At 43.2% G+C, this 21,658-nt stretch overlaps 3 protein-coding genes across 5 annotated transcripts in view; all 3 read right to left on the reverse strand.

The window, feature by feature from the left end:
• The window catches only part of dclk1a (doublecortin-like kinase 1a), an 84,385-nt gene extending 79,184 nt beyond the window's left edge, over positions 1-5,201 (reverse strand). For all 3 annotated transcript variants that reach the window (XM_072445869.1, XM_072445867.1, XM_072445868.1), the window contains exons 1-3: positions 5,038-5,201; positions 3,818-4,210; positions 2,443-2,786 (exon numbers count right to left, since the gene is read on the reverse strand). In XM_072445869.1, the coding sequence (XP_072301970.1) occupies positions 2,443-2,786; positions 3,818-4,175 (702 nt within the window). In that variant the 5' untranslated portion in view covers positions 4,176-4,210; positions 5,038-5,201. The remainder of the gene's footprint in view (positions 1-2,442; positions 2,787-3,817; positions 4,211-5,037) is intronic.
• Positions 5,202-16,301: 11,100 nt separating this feature from the next.
• On the reverse strand, positions 16,302-20,896 carry ccdc169 (coiled-coil domain containing 169). The gene is made up of 8 exons (XM_072445642.1): positions 20,835-20,896; positions 20,674-20,756; positions 19,673-19,783; positions 19,570-19,610; positions 18,540-18,638; positions 18,133-18,186; positions 16,822-16,898; positions 16,302-16,534 (listed from the first exon to the last, which is right to left on the reverse strand). The coding sequence occupies exons 1-8, from the start codon at positions 20,894-20,896 to the stop codon at positions 16,372-16,374; spliced, it is 690 nt and encodes a 229-aa protein (XP_072301743.1). The 3' UTR covers positions 16,302-16,371.
• Positions 20,897-21,574: 678 nt separating this feature from the next.
• Positions 21,575-21,658, reverse strand: part of sparta (spartin a) — a 4,892-nt gene continuing 4,808 nt past the window's right edge. The window contains exon 8 of the mRNA XM_072445875.1: positions 21,575-21,658. This exon is cut by the window's right edge and continues 327 nt beyond it. The gene's annotated coding sequence lies outside the window, so the exon portion shown is untranslated.

Genomic DNA, 21,658 nt, shown 5'->3' on the forward strand with positions numbered 1-21,658 from the left:
TTTGTGAAGTTTGAGTAGATTTTTTCTAAACATATTTTTCCAAACTATTGTAACTATTGCATCTATTGTCAACCCAGGAAATTAAAAATGTGCTCATATAAGTTAGAAAGATGTCATATGTTATGGTTTACTTCACTTTGGCTTCCAGTCGCCTCTATTACGAAACTCAGAGCATTCTGATGACGTAGCCTTTTAAAGGGTCGATCAAATCACTGGATTATCACATTGAGACAGTGTTTAAAAGCTTTGTTTTGCTGTCATGGTAACTCTATTCACCCACTATCATTAATTTAACTATTAACTAAATGCATGCACCAGTTACGTTGAATATTGTGGAATATGGTTAACCTGTTTTCACAGTTAAACCTGTCAATATTAAATACAGTAAATAATACAAAATAATAAAAAAAACACAAAAGGCTGCTCCATACAATTCTAGTGGAATTGTAACTATGCCCACAGACCCAATCAACATAATGTCTAAAATAGCCAGACCATAAAAGTCCTCCCTGATACAGAAGTGCGAGAGCTGCAATTATTGTGTAATCTCCCGGACAGCAGCAGTAACCCATGGCGACCGCAGAAAATGTTGCCCTTACTGTGGAAAATAGTAGAAAACTTGAGCTACAAAAGGTATTGAAGATATCACTGGGATGTGTAAACATTTGGTCTATTCATCATAATGACTCACAAATTAGCCATTTATAACATGATTACTACCACTAAATAGTCTAACGTCAAACGCAGTTTTTTTTTTTGGTCTTATGCTGTCAAGAGAAAAATGAACAGCAAAAGACACAATTTCTTCAGCAAATCATTAGCTTCCTCCATCTAATGTTCATGAAGTCACCTTAACAAACAAACAAACAAACAAACAACAAACTTTCACAAAATCCATACATCCTACTTTTGTCTGACTCTTGGTTTCTTACCAGCTCTAATCTCACCAAATCCCACCTTCTGTGCATCTAAATCAGTTCCATTTGACTTCAGAAAATGCCTCATCACTGACAAAAATAACCCTTTAAACCTTAAAATCCCTTTTGTGAAATAACTTGAAATGAGTAGACAAATACAAGCCATTATCTGGTAAATGTATAGCGTGTTTCCTTTGATTCTTTTTATGGCTCGCTCCGCTGCAGATGAAAAGGGTGGGTGAAGTGTCAGGGGGGTTGGGAGTTGTATTTGAGGTAACAGCAGACTGTGGGAGAGAATACATACTCCATTCATAGATTCTACTCAGCTGAACTTTAAATTCAAACCATGGCCTCTTTCAGTGTCGAACTTCCATTTCCATTCACAAAAAGCTCCACCCACAAATGAGCACGGGCATTAAATATGTAACTGCTTTCATGCTGTTGATCCTGATGCTTTTGACTGACCCCAATGTAATGCCAACCACGTCTATAAAAAGTAACGTCTACTCCAGTTTTATGTTTTGAAATAAGACATCTGCAATTCCTGTGCTTTTCAACTCGAAGCTCAGTGGTTTGCTGCCATGGTAACACACACCTTTGGCCTCAAAATGCTTTTGAATGAGGCAAGTGTTGCTAAAAAGGAATTAAGAGCTTTGTATTGTTTTTTAGAGCCACCGCGCCAGTCCAAAACAAAGCGACGAGTAACACTGGGTAAATCACTTCCTGTGTGTGGTCTTCACCGCAAACAAAGAATTGAGATCCATTTCTCATTTCAGTCAGGAAGCTCATATCGAAGTAATAATCGAAGTAAGTGTGTGGGCAGACCATATTTCCACCAATAACAGAGCCATTCAGGCCTGCAAGAACCACCAAATATAACTATGCAATACATTCAAACCACATTTCTTTTAGAATTTAGGCCAGTTGCAATTTCGTTTGGAACTCATAGTGAAATAACTCAAATCTGTTTCTTAACACCAGCCGAAAGCAACTTCTGACCTTTAAAAACTTAAGGTTACTTAACGTAACCCGGGTTCTTTGATAACAGAGTGAGGTGTTTCACATAGGAACACCGAACAACGTTAGAAAAAGAACCTTTTTAAGTATTTGATATGGACAATGGACATTAGAGCTGTGAAACGACACTTAAAACAGTCTAGTTTTAAGTTGTGCCGCTAAAATAAAGACAAAATTCTGCTAAAAGATGATGCAGCACAGCAAAAGACCTTAAACTGTATAGTATCCACAAGCTCAAACTATGTATAAAAGCGCCACTAAACAGCACACATACTTCAAAAAAGGAAGTTTAAACTTCTCCGAACTCCAGCTGCCTTCTACTTTCTGCAGTCGTCCTCATAAATCCTTCTAATATTACTACAATAAATAGACAACGAATGAAAACGTAAAACAGCGTCAACCAATAAATCAATGAAACAACTCAATCTCTACAGCTCTTTTGACCAAGCACACATTCAAGGCGCTTACAATGAAACACAAAGCATTTTTATGAGGTTCAAAGACTCACCAGTTTCCCCTCCAGCGTGTAGATCTTCTTCACCACTCCAGAGTCCAGCTTTATGGCGTCCGTGATGTCCGTCAGCACTTGTTCGTAGGAGTGCGCCGTCTTCTTGTTGAGGAGGATCCGGACGGCTTTGCGAGGCTTGACTCCGCCCCTCACCACGGTGACCAGCTTGGGCCGGATGAAGTCCTTGCACTCGCGGCACTCCTGCTGAGTCTTAGCGCTGCCCAGGGACGCCGGCCCACGGGAGGCTGCGGCCGCCTTCACGTTCACCGACCAGTTGGGGTTGACGTTCTTAGTGTAGTCCAGCTTCTTGTACGCTTCGATGGAGCTGCAAACGTAGCTCTCGCCTGTCGAAGGTTTGAAGGAACAAAACGGGGGGAAAAACAACTGAGGGATTGTCAAACTGCCAAAACACAGAGCTCATGCGTCACAGAAGAAACAGACGAGAATATGGGCGATGGTGTTATGGCATTTTGCATTGAGGTTTTGTCTTCATCCCTTAAACAGGTATGAACGTTTGTAAAGAATGTGCACGAATGTGAAACATGTAAGTTTCTGGACTATGAGATCTTCTCCAAAACGAAAGATCTAGTGCGATGTTCCTGACGAGAGGAGAACGCTTTTTGTCTCACAATACAAACAAAAATACAAACATACATGATCACTTTAAGTTTGTGTGTTGGACGAGAGATGATGTCACTGTCAATGTTAAGCAGTGTACTGTATATCGAATGTCTCGCTGTATTCAGAGTCCACTTCAACACTGCTACATGTATTAATAGTGTGTTGCTGATTAAGCCACAAGCTGCACCGTGTTTGCCTGTAGGTGGTGCGTAAAATAGCACTTTGAGGGGGAGTTTTTTGTATCCTGCAAACAGTTTTGTCTTATTAATGAGATGCTTGAATGCTACTTTTTATAGTCAGTTGTCCTCAGCCGAATCAGAATCAGAAAAGGTTTTATTGCCATTGTCAATGAGCAGGATTCACAAACATGGGAACTTACTTTGGTGATTTGGTGCAACATAAAACAATGAACAATGATAAAACAACCTATATAAGTAAAAAATAAATACAAAAATAAACAATTAAAATCTGCTATAGGATATATTTTTGTTTTTTTTGTTTAATAGGCCATAAGATAAAAAAAATAACAATGAAAAAAAGGCTTACTATGTACACAAACTTACAGTTGAATTGACGTAGTGCAGAAAGGGAGCAGTGATTAAATTATGGTTAAAGTGACAGACCAAATTAAACAAATAGATCAAACATGAGCTCAATAAGTGTGAATTCTTGTCATAAAGACGACTCCTTAGACGAGTTTAGACTACGTGCAGGAGTTGGCCACATTGAATAATTGATTACGCACATACAGTACCTTCCACCAGCTGCTCCATGTCGGTGACCTTAACCCCGTCCAGGCTGTAGATGGTGCGCACGCCCTGGGGCAGGTTCACGTTGTCGGACAGTGAGCGCGTGAGGTCTGCCAGGAGCGCGTCAAAGGTGCGAAACCGGTCCGCGGAGATGGCGTAGACGATGCCGTTGAAGTACCGGTCCCCGTTGCGGTAGAAGCGCACCTTCATGGCCCGCTTCTCGGCGCTGAGGGTCTTGAGGGTGCGCGTCCGGTACAGGCTGCAGTGGGCGCTGTGCGTGGGACTCATGACCCCGTTCATCCTGGCGCTGGACCGGCTGTGCCTCTGCCCCTTGTCCCGGTCGTCGAAGTGCTCCGTCTCCATGGCGTATCCGAGACTTACGAGGACACCGGCGCTGTCTGCAACACACCGCAATTAACGGCACACGTGAGGAACAAAGTGAAGGAAAGAAAGTAAACGCGAACAGGACGACTGACCCGTGGCGCTATGGACGTCTGGTCAGCGAGCGGCCGGCTGAAAATAACCCCCTAATGACAGATTAAGTGTGGTTAAGCCGAGCAGCGGACAGCGCGCTGCGGCTGCGTGCGTCTGACACGGGGCAGGTGGAGGAGAGGGACGCGCGGGAGCCCCCGCGGGGCCAACACGCGCGCGCAGCCGTGATCACGAATCGATATAGAGCCATTGTAATAGGCACTTAATGAATATTCAAGAGCCCCACCGTGCCACATTATTAAGCCATTGACATTTCCTCACCGAGCACAGTTACACGCCTCATGCTGTAGACTGTGTTATTGTCCTTAGCAGCTGTTGTTTCCTTAATGATTTCAGATGTAAATAGAAGATGATCTTCAAAGACATATATTTATAGATTATAGATTATATACATAGACAATACAATCAAATTAAATGAAAGAAAAGGCTAATAACTATACTAGTCGATAGTGAAAATAATAGGTATGGAACGCTACGTTTACGCACAGTCAGAAAACTTGCGTAGCCTAGACTATTAGTTAGTTAGTTACATTAGTAAAACATATTAATAAAGAGCTAACTCAAGCTACCATAGGCTACATGTAAACAACCAAGCTACGATTTAAAAGCTACAGGCTATATTTAGGACAGAAAACGAATCAAATATAAACCCGACCCATAAATGCGCATACTTAGACAATTATAATAAAAGTATTGTTGTTGCGCCAGAATAAATGACAGATTAATGACTTACCAAATTGAGAGATCAACTCCTCAGCAACCTCCAGCGTGACAGTGTACAATATTAAACTCCCTATGCAAAGAAATGGACAGATCCGACCCCCTCAGAGCCGGCGTGTGCCCCTTTGTTGTCCGCTTGATGAGGACCACGACCACCACCAACACCACCACCTCCACCACACAGCACCACAACACAACCACGCACGAGTCACGGGCTGGAAAAGCACTGGGTCGCAGCTGTCCCCCCCCCTCCTCCTCCCATATTTTCCCTGCCTCCTCCACCTCCTCCACCTCCTCGCCTTCTTCCACGTCACTCGCGTCGTGATTTCTCATTCACCCCCACCTCATTAGGATGCGAGCCCACGCGTTACCACCCGTGCCTGGGATGCGACTGGTCCTGCACGCCCCTCGTTCTCCCAGCCACGGATGCATCAGCTGGAGTAAGGTGGGGTGGGGGGTGGGGGCGTTATTCTCCTTTTATTGATCATTATAACCTGCACGATGTTTATTCTGGACGCATTGCAGACCAGTGCGTTGGTGGAGTGGCGGTCGATCTGTAAAACCGTGACGTTTATTTAGTAGTATGATAGAAAGAGCGTGCCTAATCATACTTCAGCCATGGTTCCCAATCCCTGAGCTTTGAATGACGCTTACACATTATGAATAACCGGTTAACATGTCTTGTTTGAATGATATTGATGTCCAAAATCCTCAAAGTCATTCTTCAAATTGACCTAACGGTGGATTTTATTCCAATTTTACATACAATTTCACTGTTTATAATCCGAAACCATTCCAAGTACAGAGTTCTTGAAACACATCTTTACAGAGAAAGACGATTAAAACTAACACTTGTACATTTCACCACCAAAAAATTAGGACCAGACCAGGACTTAACCCAAAACTAAAGCAAGACAAGATCAGGATTGGAACACAAGTCCACGTCAGGACTAAAATGGGACTAATCAATTTTGCTTTGTCCATCTCCATTACATTTTCAATTAGTAGTTTGTGTCCTTCCTGGCTAAAGATTTATCCAGGTTTGGGGCAAGCACAAAGAGCACATTGGATTGTGAACCCTTTGTGGTTTGATTGTTCCGTTAGACCTTTAAGTAAAACCATAAAACAGCTTTAAGAGTAGCAGAGTGGCACGTGCGATGTTATGCAACACAGTTATCCATTGTATACTCCGCAAGTCTCCAAGGAGCTCGGAATCAGCTTCAAAGTACTCCGCGGCTTCAAAGTACTCTGCAACATGATCGCAGTTAGTTTTCTCTGCGCATTTGCATTTATCTTACATGAGGGAGACAGGCCCACGGGGGAAATCAGGGGCGATTAGTACGACAGGATGGTGCTGTATGAGAAGTTGATTCATGACAAAAGGTATAAGCTGGTCAAGAGCGGGAGTCTCCGAATCTTGACGTGACAGGAGGAGTTGGAGGATTGTCCTGAAAAAGAAGCTCTATTTTGGGGAAATGTGTGGGACAGCGACAGTCCTCGCTAATAACATGTACTGTGGAGAACTATAGCAGAATATAGGGCTATTATACAAATACACACATGAGAGTCAAATGAGGTCTAAACTGGTTCCTGAAATACAACTGGTGGTTAACTATACCTTAGTCATTTTCAGTTTTTGAGACAGTGAAATGGGACGATTAGGCAGCAACTATAGCTGGTCATTTGTGTCAATTCCAATCCGAGACAAGAGCGACGAGCGTCAGATAAACCAATATCAAATCAAAATGAAAGATTGCACGCACTGTTCATGTAACACACGGGTATTTGACATGTCCAGCCTGCATTTGACTAATTGATTCAATGTATATGTTTCCTGCAGAACCACCAGACTGTAACATGCATCACTTGTAAATACTTATCCTGCAGTATGACCATAACATCTTTAAACTGGTGCCTATTTCTATACAAACTTGACACATGGACTGAACGACTTGAACTAAATGAGTTTACCGTGACAATACTTACTCTAACTCAAACTACTACTGTCGGTGTAATCCCTCATTCGTCCAGGCGTGTTCCATAGTAGAAAAAGCTTCAGTTGTAGTCATCTGGACTCAGTTAGAAAAAATCCTGGTTCATCCTAAGGACAAGTTGCCGACTCAAAAACAGAGCAATGTAGTTTACTCGATCCAATGCAGTGAAACCACTGCCAAACCCCGCCTCTCCGGGCGTGGGGGAGGTCTTGCTGTTATTCATAAAAAATCTACATCCATCACTGAACTGAACCTCAACCTTCCATCCATCTCATCATTTGAATACCTCGCCTTCTCCCTCCCCAACTCTATCACCGCTATCCTGATCTATTGACTTCCCCACCGCTACCCAACATATTGACTTCCCCACCCATACCAAAGGCCACACTCTGGACTTAGTCTGTTCCTCTCTCCTACCCATATCTAAGCCCCACCCCCTCCCCTTCCCACTCTCTGATCATCTCTGCATCCTTTTCTCCGCCCCCCTACCCTCGCCCCACAACCCCAAAAAACGCACCATCACCTACCGCAATATCAAGTCAGTCAACCCCCTCACGCTCTCCCAGCTCATATCCTCTGCTTTCCCCCCTGACTCCCCCCCTCTTCCCCCGACGACTATGCTGTCATGCTCAACACCACCCTCTCCGACTCCCTTGACTCCCTAGCCCCCTGGAAAACCTCCTCCGTCTCATACATCAACCCGCCCTCTGGTACACCCCTGAACTCCGCACCATGAAGCAGACTGGCCGCCAACTCGAACGACTCCTCAAAAGAACCCGCCTCACCGTCCACGCCGAAGCTTTCAAATTACACATCTCCTCCTACCGTGACGCTCTCCAAGCCGCCAAATCTGCCCACCTCTCCACCCTCATCAACAGCTCCCACCGGAGCCCTCGCACCCTGTTCTCCACCGTCAACAAGCTGCTCCAGCCACCGGACATCACTCCACCCTCCTCCCCTGACCTCTGCAACTCTTTCCTCCTTGCCTTCAATGACAAAATTTCCAAAATCAACAGCTCCATGACTGCCGTCTCCATTAACTCCATCACCACCCCCACCCCTGCCCCCCCCCCCCCCCTGACCACCCACCCTTCCCTCCCCTCACCACCTTCTCCTCTGTTAACTCCTCTCATATCATAGACCTCATCACCGCTTCCAAAACCACCACCTGCTCTCTCGACCCCCTCCCAACGACTCTAACCAAGGCCTGCCTCCCTGCTCTCATCCCCCATCTCACCACCCTCTTCAACCAGTCTTTATCCCTCGGCCATGTTCCTTCCATCTACAAACTGGCCTCCATCACCCCCATCCTCAAAAAACCCACCCTAGACTCCGCCAACCTCTCCAACTACCGCCCCATCTCCAACCTGCCGTTCCTCTCAAAAACGCTGGAACGCATCGTCGCCGCCCAACTTCACACCCACCTCCAGTCAAACAACCTCTATGAACCCCTCCAATCTGGCTTCCGCCCACTTCACAGCACTGAAACAGCCCTGGTCAAAGTACTCAACGATCTCCTCACCTCTGCAGACTCCGGGGCCCTCAACATCCTGTTACTACTAGACCTCAGCGCAGCCTTTGACACTATAAACCATTCCATCCTCCTACAAAGGCTGCGCCAACTGGGTGTTGAGGGCTCTGCACTTGACTGGCTCACATCCTACCTCACCAACAGGCAAGAGTTCATTTCCCTCTCCGGTCACTCATCCACCCTCTCCCCAGTAACGCAGGGGTCCCCCAGGGCTCAGTCCTCGGCCCCCTCCTCTTCATCTGCTACATCTTCCCCCTTGGTCACATCCTCCGCCAACTCAACCTGGACTTTCACTGCTACGCTGACGACACCCAGATATACCTCACCACCAAATCCACCCAAAACCCTCCCCTCAGCCACATCGAAACCTGCATCTCTACAATAAAATCATGGCTCACTCTCAACTTCCTCAAACTGAACAGTGACAAAACAGAGCTCCTCCTCATTGGCACCAAATCCACTCTCAATAAAACTGGTCCCTTTTCACTCAGCATCGACACCTCGACCATCACCCCCTCTACCCTGGTACGCAATCTCGGTGTCATCATGGACCCCACCCTCTCCTTCACTCCCCATGTCAGCCACATCGTCAAGACCTCATACTTTCACCTCCGCCGCATCGCCAAAATCCGACACTGCCTCACCCTCCCCGCTGCTGAATCCCTCATCCATGCCTTCATCTCCTCCCGCCTCGACTACTGCAACTCCCTCCTCACTGGCATCTCCTCCCATTCCCTCCACAGACTCCAAATGGTCCAAAACTCCGCTGGCCGCCTCCTCACCCACACCCGGTCCCGTGAACACATCACTCCCGTTCTCCGCTCTCTCCACTGGCTCCCCATCAAGCAGCGCATAAACTTTAAAATACTCCTCCTCACCTTCAAAGCTCTTCACCACCTTGCCCCCCCCCTACCTGTCTGACCTCCTCATCCCCCACCGCCCCTCCCGAGCTCTCCGATCCTCCTCCTCTCTCACCCTGACTGCACCAACATCCCGACTCAAAAGTTTTGGCGACAGAGCATTCTCCCGAACAGCACCCCGACTCTGGAACTCCCTCCCCCAACCTGTCCGCCACTCTCCCTCACTCACAACATTCAAATCCCGCCTAAAAACATACCTCTTCACCCAAGCCTATGACCTCCCCTACCCCTAGCCTCCTCTACCCCATTGCCTACTCTTCTACCCCCTGTAACATCCCCATCTTTTTCTCTCTACTTCTTCTGTCTTGTTCATTTTATCTGTATATTAATGTGTATTGTACGTGCTGTCCCCCCCTGTCTGTAAATACCCCCCCTTTTTTTATTATGTTCAGCGTCTTTGGGTCACTGAAAAGCGCTATATAAATAAAAGTTATTATTATTATTATTATTAGTGAAGAAAGCTGTAAAGAACGTTACATAGGTGAGACGAAACAGCCCCTACACAAGAGGCTTTATCAGCACAGAAGAAATACAAGTTCAGGACCTCAGAGCGCCGTGCATCTCCACCTTGAAGCCTCTAATCACTCGTTTGAAGACGGTGAGGTGAAGGTTTTAAGCAGGGAGAAAAGATGGTTTGAAAGAGGAGTCAAGGAAGCTATTTTTGTTAAAAAAAAGAAAGACCTTCTTTAAACAGGAATGGAGGGCTAAGATTCAATCTTCCTGATATCTATAATGGTATACTGAACCCCTGGAAAGGTAGAGGACCAGGACCAGGATATTTAGATGCTAATCAGGTACTCAGGGTGGTTGAGCCAGGGTCTCACAAAGACAAAGAGGATTCTAATAGCCCATTAAAATTCTGAATAGGCTAGCTCGGTAGATACAAGGGGGGAGTTTCTGTTGAAACAAACAACTCTTGCTACTTCAGAAAGGCTCCGCCCAATGGGCGGGTCTTACCACAGAACAGTATTAATATCGGAGTTCTCGATCTAAATTCTTTTATTGACAATGACTCTTGGATGAGAGTCGAAACGTCTATTTTTTCTAACTGAGTCCAGATGACTACAACTGAAGCTTTTTCTACTATCAAACTACTACTGCATCTCACTGATCTGGTAAAGACAAACTAAATCAACATTCAACAATAACTGCACGACGCATGAAAGTTTCTTGCCGGGCGCCTGCACACAGCTTCCCACAGCTTCCCACATCCTCCCTCTGTGAAGCCGCCGGGCCAACAGCGCGCCGACTGGTTTAAGACGACTCACAAACTTCACGGGCAAGAGTTCGGTTCTGACACAAACTGAGCCATTCGTCACCGGGCGCAACCTGTCGGCTTAAGAAGTCCGTCCTGCTCGGTGATTCATGGGCACGCGGCGGTGAACCCAGCTCAAACCGGCTCGTGGATCAATCTGGCAGAAGGCACGAAGCCGCACGTGGATTGATTTGTCTTTGATACAGCAATATCAAGCTGCAATCTTTAGAATCAAGTAATTAATCCAAGCCCAACAACCTGTCACTGCGGCATATTTAGGACGGGACAGCGATTAACCAGCCGTTTAAGAAACACGAGGGAACCTTTAGGGGAAAACAGACCGTAACACTCATTGCACTTAAGTATTGAGTGTGCGCTGTCACCAATAATGCAACATGAGTGAAGAATACGCTCATCTCAGCCTCATTTTCTGTTACACACATTAGAAATCAAAGTCAGGTACATGCCCTTTAATGTGTCTCAAGTGTATCTCGTGCTTGTTTGAAAGTCCAGTTCTGCACAGCCAGAGTTTGGGCTCTGCAGAGATTTGTAAAAGAGTTTTATAGAGTTTGTCTTCTCCATTCACCTCCAGCATGTTCTGAAAAGCAGTTTTTAGGTTGGCAACACTCAGATGTATTCACAGTATCGAGGAGTCAATTCCAGCGTCGCCAAAACATTCTCAGTTTTTAAGAAAATAGTGATTAAAAAGAAGGTTATCGAGTGCAGCGTGATGTCTGAAAAGCCTATGAAACACCACCAAAACCCTGTCACTGCGTATCGTGGACGCACAAGCACTTTGTTTCATCTTATTTCATCACTAGGATCCTGCATGTGTGAAAGAGTTGGAGGATCATGTATGAGATTCCCTTGTTGAGCCCAATTGATACTTTTTATTTCATTTCATTATTTTTTTTTCCAATTTTTTTATAAAGTGTGGTTAATTACATTTGATTCAAGATTGGTATTCTGTCATTTCATGGCAAAGATGCAGCCAATCCTCCTCATCAAAGCAGAAAACATGTTATGTTTGTTTATGTTCAAGAAGTTACAATTGAAGGACACTTTTATTTGCTTTTAGGAAGACTAAATAAAAATAAATACATTCAAATGTTGATTGTACAACAGGAAAAACATTTTGATATTTTTTTTAGTCATATCACCAACCCTATTTTTTTTTTTTTAATTTAAATGATGAATTATAAAAACAGTATCATCAGTGGTATCAGGGTCAAACACACATTAGAGACGGAGTATGTTATATTTGACTTGTGAAGCCTGCGTAAATTCAGCCTGGAAGACCTAACTCCACCTTCTACGTCAAGGCCACCTGCTCCCAGCTCGACCAACGCACCCAGTCCGGCCTGTCCGTCTGTGAGAGTTCAGATCTCTCCTTCACCACGGAACTCCTCCAGGTTTCTACTTTTTCCCATGGAGGTTTTTGTAGTATTTCTTGGCCTAGAAGGAGGGTCTAAGGACAGGACATCGCCCCTCGCACCTGCTCCCCTTCTTCAATAAACGCACCCAAGTCACTCCTCCCCGTGGCACGTCACACCTCTGCTCCCATCAGCGCACAGCCGGTCCCATATTAACCCTCACTCAATTGGCTCGGCCGCTTCAGACCGTACTGCGACCCACCACCTCCCCTCCTCCGTATCCCTCTCATCCTAATCATCTTCCCTCTCACCATATCTACCACCACCAATCTCCAGGCCCTGGGGGGAGACATCCAATACAAATAGATCATGGAGTGCCCATGATCGCAATGTCTGCCGCCAGGGTCTGAGCGCCAAATAACCCACGTAATAAAGCTGCTAAACAGTCCTTTCTGTGTCGTCTGAGTCTCTCCAGGGTGAAATAAATTTGATGTTCCACTCCAGTAGCAAACTATTGTAATCTCAGCTTGACATTACACAGTGTACATACACAGTGTACATACAGAGTACATACAGTGTACATACAGTGTACATACAGTGTACATACAGAGTACATACAGTGTACATACAGTGTACATACAGTGTACATACAGAGTACATGCAGTGTACATACAGAGTACATACAGTGTACATACAGTGTACATACAGAGTACATACAGAGTACATACAGTGTACATACAGAGTACATACAGTGTACATACAGAGTACATACAGTGTACATACAGTGTACATACAGAGTACATACAGTGTACATACAGTGTACATACAGTGTACATACAGAGTACATACAGTGTACATACAGTGTACATACAGTGTACATACAGAGTACATGCAGTGTACATACAGTGTACATACAGTGTACATACAGTGTACATGCAGTGTACATACAGAGTACATACAGAGTACATACAGTGTACATACAGAGTACATACAGTGTACATACAGTGTACATACAGTGTACATACAGAGTACATACAGTGTACATACAGAGTACATACAGTGTACATACAGTGTACATACAGTGTACATACAGTGTACATACAGAGTACATACAGTGTACATACAGAGTACATACAGTGTACATACAGTGTACATACAGTGTACATACAGTGTACATGCAGTGTACATACAGAGTACATACAGTGTACATACAGTGTACATACAGAGTACATACAGAGTACATACAGTGTACATACAGAGTACATACAGTGTACATACAGAGTACATACAGTGTACATACAGTGTACATACAGAGTACATACAGTGTACATACAGTGTACATACAGTGTACATACAGAGTACATACAGAGTACATACAGTGTACATACAGAGTACATACAGTGTACATACAGTGTACATACAGTGTACATACAGAGTACATACAGTGTACATACAGAGTACATACAGTGTACATACAGTGTACATACAGTGTACATACAGAGTACATACAGTGTACATACAGAGTACATACAGTGTACATACAGTGTACATACAGAGTACATACAAATGTAATTTTCTTTGACTTAATTTAGCTGGATAAATCTTTTCTTACGCCTCGTGTGAAAAGATCAGTGGGTGAAACAGGAGCCGCCCAGTTTCTCTGTGGAGGAACTACACTTGAAGAAAACACTGGATGTGTGTGGCTTGTGTGTGGCTTGTGTGCGTCTTGTGTGCGTTGTGGATGGTGTGTGGATGGTGTGTGGCTTGTGTGTGGATGGTGTGAGGATGGTGTGTCTTGTGTGTGGATGGTGTGTGGATGTGTGTGTCTTGTTTGTGGATGGTGTGTGGCTTGTGTGTGGATGGTGTGTGGATGTGTGTGTCTTGTTTGTGGATGGTGTGTGGCTTGTGTGTGGATGGTGTGAGGATGGTGTGTCTTGTGTATGGATGGTGTGTGGATGGTGTGTCTTGTGTGTGGATGGTGTGTGGATGTGTGTGTCTTGTTTGTGGATGGTGTGTGGCTTGTGTGTGGATGGTGTGAGGATGGTGTGTCTTGTGTATGGATGGTGTGTGGATGGTGTGTCTTGTGTGTGGATGGTGTGTGGATGTGTGTGTCTTGTTTGTGGATGTGTGTGTCTTGAGTGTGGATGGTGTGTGTCTTGTTTGTGGATGTGTGTGGCTTGTGTGTGAATGGTGTGCGTCTTGAGTGTGGATGGTGTGTGTCTTGTGTGTGGATGTGTGTGGCTTGTGTGTGAATGGTGTGTGGCTTGTGTGTGGATTGTGTGTGGCTTGTGTGTGGATGGTGTGCGGCTTGTGTATGGATGTTGTGTGGCTTGTGTGTGGATTGTGTATGGATGGTCTGTGGCTTGTGTATGGATGGTGTGTGGCTTGTGTGTGGATGGTGTGTGGATGGTGTGTGGCTTGTGTATGGATGGTGTGTGGCTTGTGTTAGGATGGTGTGTGGCTTGTGTGTGGATGGTGTGTGGATGGTGTGTGGGTTGTGCGGGTTGTGTGTGGATGGTGTGCGGGTTGTGCGTAATGCAAGAAGTGGGAGGGAAAAAGCGGTGTGAAAATGTCAAACTCAGCAGGCTACAAGTGCATTAGCAGACGACCTCCTGATCTGACAGCATGGAATCTTACTCATCTGGGAGATTTCACACAACGACTGGATTGATGGTTGAAAAGTGGGTTCAAAAATGAAATGTACAAAACTGGCAGTGGCTTCTATGACTCAAAATGAATAATTTACTATTATTCTGTTTGTCAACCTAATGTGTACAGTATCTGGTGCAGAACTGTGCAGAAGTAGAGTCCTGCTAAGGCGCTAGTCCTGGCTCATTCATCATCGTTTAAACCACCAAGATACTATCTAGCTTTCCAAGTACAACCAGATCCAAACCAAGATTATACAAGTAAATTAGATTAAATTACACCGAAAATAAGACTAAACTATGGAAAAGGTGGCAAAACATTTGTGTCTAAATGAAACAAATACTCAAAACATCAGAGGACCACCAGAGCAGAGGTGCACCACAGTGTGAGAAAAATGACCATACAACCGACTTGCCACTGAAGATTCAAATTGAAAGTGGTAATAATCCAAAGTGTCAAAACGTGTTCAATCAGGATTCATTTTTTTATTTTGGTATTTGAAAAAACATATATATATATATAAATACAGTAAGGTTAAGTAGTAGCTCCCAGCTCAGTGCCCCACGACCCTCCTGGGACCACTGAGTTAGACCATAGACTATGTAGAAAACATTGATTAAGACCCTTTCTGCTGAACCACACACTTAAACCTAATATTTGACCGATACATAATAACAAATGGATCCATAACTTAAAGGTGCACTATGTTGCTACTTGCTTGTACAGTGATAAACATATTATTCTAGCATGATAAAAATAAAATAACCTTGCATTGTAACTTTGAGCAGCAGTAAAACTCCAACAATGGATTGACGGATACATGTAGTAATAACAAAAAGATGGATGTCAGGAATGGAGCTGTCTTGTGAATTATTTATATATATATATATATATATATATATATATATATATATATATATATATATATATATATATATATATTAAGCAAAGGGCAAGGTTTCTTCTCCACAGAGCTGACCTGTCTCCTGACCTGGTGTCATCTGTTCAGCTTCATGGAGAAATGTAAATTTTTGAGTTTTTGAAAATAGAACACAGAACAGAACAACACAAAACACAGAACTAGCCCAGAGCAGGGAATTAAACAAATATGATATTAAAAAAGGCAGAAAAAGAAAAAAGTAAAAAAGCAAAGTAATAGTCCCACTTGGTTCAGACAAATTAAGTCAGAATGTGATTTTTTTTCCCATTTTTGAATTTCAACTATAATGTCAGTCTAGTCTTGATTGTCAGTGCAGTTTGTCTCATTCATTCGATGAGATGGCCGTGTTCCCAAAGGTATCCATTTACAGTGCTCATGGCAGGAGTTTTGAAGCCCAGATACATCATTCTTAAATCCAGTGCGATGTTGATGACAAAAACAGCCTTGTCAATCTCAGTCCAACCTTTCTGTGCTACAAGACAGTTCCAAAACACATGGTAATGGTGTCCCCCCTGGCAACCACCGATTCCCCAGCAATTAGCACCTTTAATCATTATTATCATTTATCTCCTCTTGGAAATTCATGTTTATTTTTTCATTTAATGCGTTATATTTTGACACCTGACTTTAGCCCAGTTGCATTGTGGGAAAGAAGAGTGGCCTGAGTGGCTGCTGTCGGTTGGGGCTAGTGTGTCGGGTCATGTTTGAGCATCGGTAACCTGCTCCCCCTCTGGGATTTCTTCTCTTTTCTCCTTTCACTCGCTCCTGTTGCAGTGGCTCCGCCCACATCGGCCCCGGGCCCCCCTGTCTTAGTGTCGACCTCCACTCTCCGGCTGCTCGGCTTCACTCTGGGTTTTAGAAGAATGAATAAATAATGTAACTCGATGCAAATGTATGCATTACATTTCTATTTTCATATGACATTGTATATGTGTTTTTAGATTCAAAGAGGTTTATTTTACCCTCACTGTTGTCTTCCTAATTAGGTGCACCGACAAAGCTAAATTATGAACTATATCCAAACAAGTTAAAGCTAACTATTCATATACCATTGCACCCATGTAGCCTTACATAATCATTCTAATCCTCAAACACCCAAACACTGCATTTTAAAGTAAAGGTCTCTTTTGCTGACCTCTTCTGTTTGCTCTCGACCGGTCTTTGCTGTTGACTGGTGCACTGCCGTCTGTGGGCTTCAAGTGTTGAGGACAACTGCAAATATAAGTCATTACACATTTAAAATAAAGATTACGGTCAATATCTGGACTCACTCAAATCAGCACATTTCAGATTCAGAATTTAAAGCCAGAAGTGTTAAGATTTTAAACTAGAGGATCGTTCTCAGATAAATGATTGTACCATATCTGAACGGCCCTGATACGACTCACTTATTACATAACAGCTGCAAAAGAACAAATGAGATATTGTGACTGGCCTCAGAATCAGCAGTTCTACACTTCTGCCATGATTCTCCTCAACCCAGGTTTGTGTATTGAATAGTTTTTGGCTCTGTCCTTTCATCTTTTCTCTTGTAAAGAGCTATAGCAATAATCTAGCATGGATTATTCTTCAGGTGTTTTGTGCTGGACGCACTCTCATCATTTAACAAGACTTGGATTGGCAAAAGGGGTAAATTGGGATCGTGATTGGACTGATATTTTCATATTTAAAACGGTTGTGAAATAAATAAATAGATACAAAATAAGTATAGAGGTTATGCAGGTGACACAGAATTCATCACAGAAATGGAGTTTTAGCAGTGAGTGGCAAAAAAGAGAGCCAAAGGTGAGTTATGACATTTTCTCCTCAAAACACAACTAAAATGTGAAAGAGCTGCACAGTCTGACAACAAATATAAAAGTTTACAACTCTGCTAAATATGTGGTTTGTACCGGACATCTAAAAGAAGAAAATCTAGTAAAAATGAGTAGAAAACCAGATAAACAACAGGAACACTGCAGCTCCGCTCACATTTAAATAATAAATACATAATATAGTATTTAATATAGACTTTGGGATCACACACAGTTGAATTGATTACTTTTCTTTCCTTAAATAAGACAAGCTCGCTGAACTCTGCACGCATAAAGCCATATAAAGTTCAAAAAAGAAATGCAGTTCATCAGTCTGAATACTGAGGAGCTTTATTCCAATAAATGAATGTCAGTGCATAACCTTCTATCAGGAAAACATACAACACATAGTAAAATAAAAGAAACTTCTATTGTCCGATGTTCACAATTACATCTATATAAAAATTATGGAAAAGTAAAGGAGACAGGAGTTCATTTTATAGCAATAACACATCATTGTGTTTATAAAAAGTATGTTTGAATCTTGAATTTCAAGCTTTATCCTCAAAATCTGAATCGAGTTTGAAATGACTGTGACAACCCCAAAGAAACTATTGAAACCCGTGGTTGATTTGGTAACATTTGCTGCTCACCTTTGCTATTTCAGACAGATACGCCCGCCTCTCATCGTTGGTTTTATGAAACGCCTGGGATTGGAAACACACCACATAATATCCAGTTACACGCTTGGATCCAGGGATTATGATTGTTCTATCAGCAGCCATAATCGGTCTGCTCTGGCCTCAGAAGGGGGGGGGGGGGCGCTGGCTGCACATATTTGAGGAGGTCTTCGGCGTTAACGAGCTGCAGATTAGGATTACATCTGCACACGCCGCACACTCATTCACACAAGTTCTGCTTGTTTCAGGGGAACAATAGACAAAGAGGTGGCTACGTACGCTAATGACACACAGGACACAAGTTAGAATGTATTAGCGTTTGTAAAAGACAAAAATAAATGAATAAACACATTTGCCACGTCATGACAACAGCGTTATACCTTCGCCTCGAGTTCAATTTGGTGGTGACAGTCCTTCAGCTGAGTCTGTAGGTCTGATTTCTCATTGGTCAAGAGCTGTAGACGTTGGCCCAGTGTTTCCTAAAGACAAAGTTCTTATTATTTTGCACGATTCCTAAAGATATTTGCAGATTTTGGCTGATGCTTTTGCACTTTGGTCAACGTACAGTAACTACAGCTGCACAGGAACAAATATCAACATTTAGGAAAGCGGAGAGACTTTAAAACAGAAATGTAGGTCGGCGACAGCTTTGACACATTTCAAAATCTTCCATTGTGACGATATGACTAGTTTTACTGAAATAATAATAATATCTAACTGTGTGCATAATGTGTAAGTCTATAGCGCGTCTTATCTGCATCTACATGAATAATCCAGAATTTCACGGTCACTTTGTAGATAAACTAATGAGCATCTGTTACTCTTGCCTCAGGCGCACAGCTCTGCCACACAGAGTTTCCATCCACAGCTCTGGGGGTTGATCTTCTATATTTAATGTGGCCCTATTTGGACATTAACAATAAAAACGTTTATTTGGGTTAGCGCTTTACTGTGCAGTATTCGAAACTACTTCTGAACACATTAGTTATGGCATTGCACACAAAACAAACGTATGTGGAACAAGTCAAATATCCTCTCTTGTGAAATCAGTTCAACTTGATGGAAGAATTCAAACACAGTGCTCATTCCCTGGGGTAAAATAGTAATTTGTTGATTTGGTTGTGGTCCGTGAGACTTAAATGGCCCGTGTCTGTAGTGTGCGTTAAAGCATTGTAATTAGTGTGCGTTACTCTCCCATGGTTTGTAATCCTGTGATTACGGAGCACTGATTAAAGTCTGGTTTACTCAGCTTCTCACACAAGTCATGGACAGAGAGCAGCTGGCAGCACTGCTCCTCTGCAAGTCCAGAGACGTGTGCATCTACCTCCCTCTACTGGAGCGTCCCGAATATAACCACTATCACACATACATGAAGTAATCACTGCATGACAAAAGTAAAATAGTACTTACAATAGACATATCATCATAAGAACGTATGGAGGCCAAACGATCTGAAAAGAAAACACACACATGATCATTGATATTAGGTAAAAACATGGAAATATTAGCTTACCTATGGGATTCCCACGTAGATCTTCTAATCTCTCCTTTATGAGTGAGATCTGTCGTTTTAACTGTCCATTCAGCTCTACTTGTGTTTCATACCTCGTCTTCCATTCATTTCCTGGTGATGTAAAGATCATCAACAGAAACAAAAACAGAAACAAGAGCCTGGATATTATATCATTTACTGCACTCACTGTACTCCTGCTACAAACCAGACCAACTCCTATCATTAATGCATTTGAACATTTTATTCTTTACTTACATGAGGAGGAAGAGGAGGAAGAGGAGGAAGAGGAGGAAGAGGAGGAGGAGGAGGAGAGGAGGAGAAGAGGAGGAGGAGAGGAGGAGAAGAGGAAGAGGAGGAAGAGGAGGAGAGAAGAGGAGGAGGATGAGAGGAGGAGGAGGAGGAGGAGAGGAGGAGGAGAAGAGGAGGAGGAGGAGAAGATGAGGAGGAGGAGAAGATGAGGAGAAGAGGAAGAGGAGAGGAGGAGGAGAGGAGGAGGAAAAGAGGAAGAGGAGAGGAGGAGAAGAGGAGGAGGAGGAGAAGATGAGGAGGAGGAGAAGATGAGGAGAAGAGGAGAGGAGGAGAAGAGGAGGAGGAGGAGAAGAGGAAGAGGAGAGGAGGAGGAGAAGAGGAGGAGGAGGAGAAGATGAGGAGGAGGAAAGGAGGAGGAGGAGAAGATGAGGAGAAGAGGAAGAGGAGAGGAGGAGAAGAGGAGGAGGAGAAGAGGAGGAGGAGAAGAGGAAGAAGAGTGACACGCTGCGTAAAGGTTATTTTCTTAAATAATGAAATTAAATAAAAATCACAACATTAACAACTCTCAACATCTGTGGAAGCTACTTTTTTAAACAGAAACTTAAAAACGTTTAATAAAGTCTATTTTTTAAAGCACATGTATCTGTACTTTCACAAACATCAGTACTTCCTCCACCACTGTAAATAAACCATACAACAACTGGGCCTATATGTTTTTTTAATTTCTTATCAGCTTTACAAAGTGCACAAACCTTCTCCATCAACACTGAGCAGTCTGTCCTGCAGCTCACACAAAGTGTTCCTCAGGTCCGACACAGACTCCTCCAGCATTTCTCTGAGATCCAAACAAAACGCTGTTATTTCCGACAGAACGACACAAATAGTTTCTTATAGTTTATAGTTTGAGACTCACTTAACTTCCCTCTCGTGCTCCAGCTCCGCCTGAAGCCGGAGCAACTCGTTCTCTCGGCTCATGTTTCTGAAAATGTGACGTAAAGCTGCTGAAGAGAAGAAGTTTGGGCCTCGGCGTTTCCATGGAGGCGCAAACTTCCGGTCAAAGCGGAAGTGGGGATCAGACACGTAAACAAACCACTAACTCGCATCTTGTCTAATGATTTCAGATTGAATTCTGAGCCTGGCATTTTTAAATACCTGCTAAAAACAGTCACACTCACTGATACTATTTAGTGTGAAACCGTTTCAGTTTTTAAATAGATCAGGAGGTTTAGACTAGTTAGTTGTTTTTGTGTAAATGGAACTCTGAATAATGTGGACACTTAATAATCCCGTTTTCTAAATTAAGGCATAAACAAAACACACAATTAAACACAACATCAAACTTCTTTCTCCAAAGTATGAACTCTAAACCTTTTTACTGATTTCTGAATTGGCTATGAACCTTTCGATTAAAATGGTCCAATAATTGAATTGACAGTTAAACATGACTGAATCACACTCTCTTTAGCACTGCTCTCTTAGCACAGTTTATGCCTGATTTTAGGTCTGCTAAATTGTCCTGGTAAATGCTGTCAACACAAACAAAAAGCCTCAACTTTCGTTTACTTTCACAAAATATTGATCAAGTGAATGTGAAGTGCATTTTTTATTTATTTATGACAGGGACAGCGCATACTAAACAACATTACATTCAAATATGCCAGAATTAGAGAGAAGATGCCCCCCTTTTTTGTATATGTTAAGCGTCTTTGGGTCGCTGAAAAGCGCTATATAAATAAA

The sequence above is a fragment of the Eucyclogobius newberryi genome, unplaced genomic scaffold (assembly GCF_026437365.1).
Source record: "Eucyclogobius newberryi isolate DKJ021-1_F unplaced genomic scaffold, fEucNew1.0.hap1 SCAF_15, whole genome shotgun sequence".
Lineage (NCBI taxonomy): Eukaryota > Metazoa > Chordata > Actinopteri > Gobiiformes > Gobiidae > Eucyclogobius > Eucyclogobius newberryi.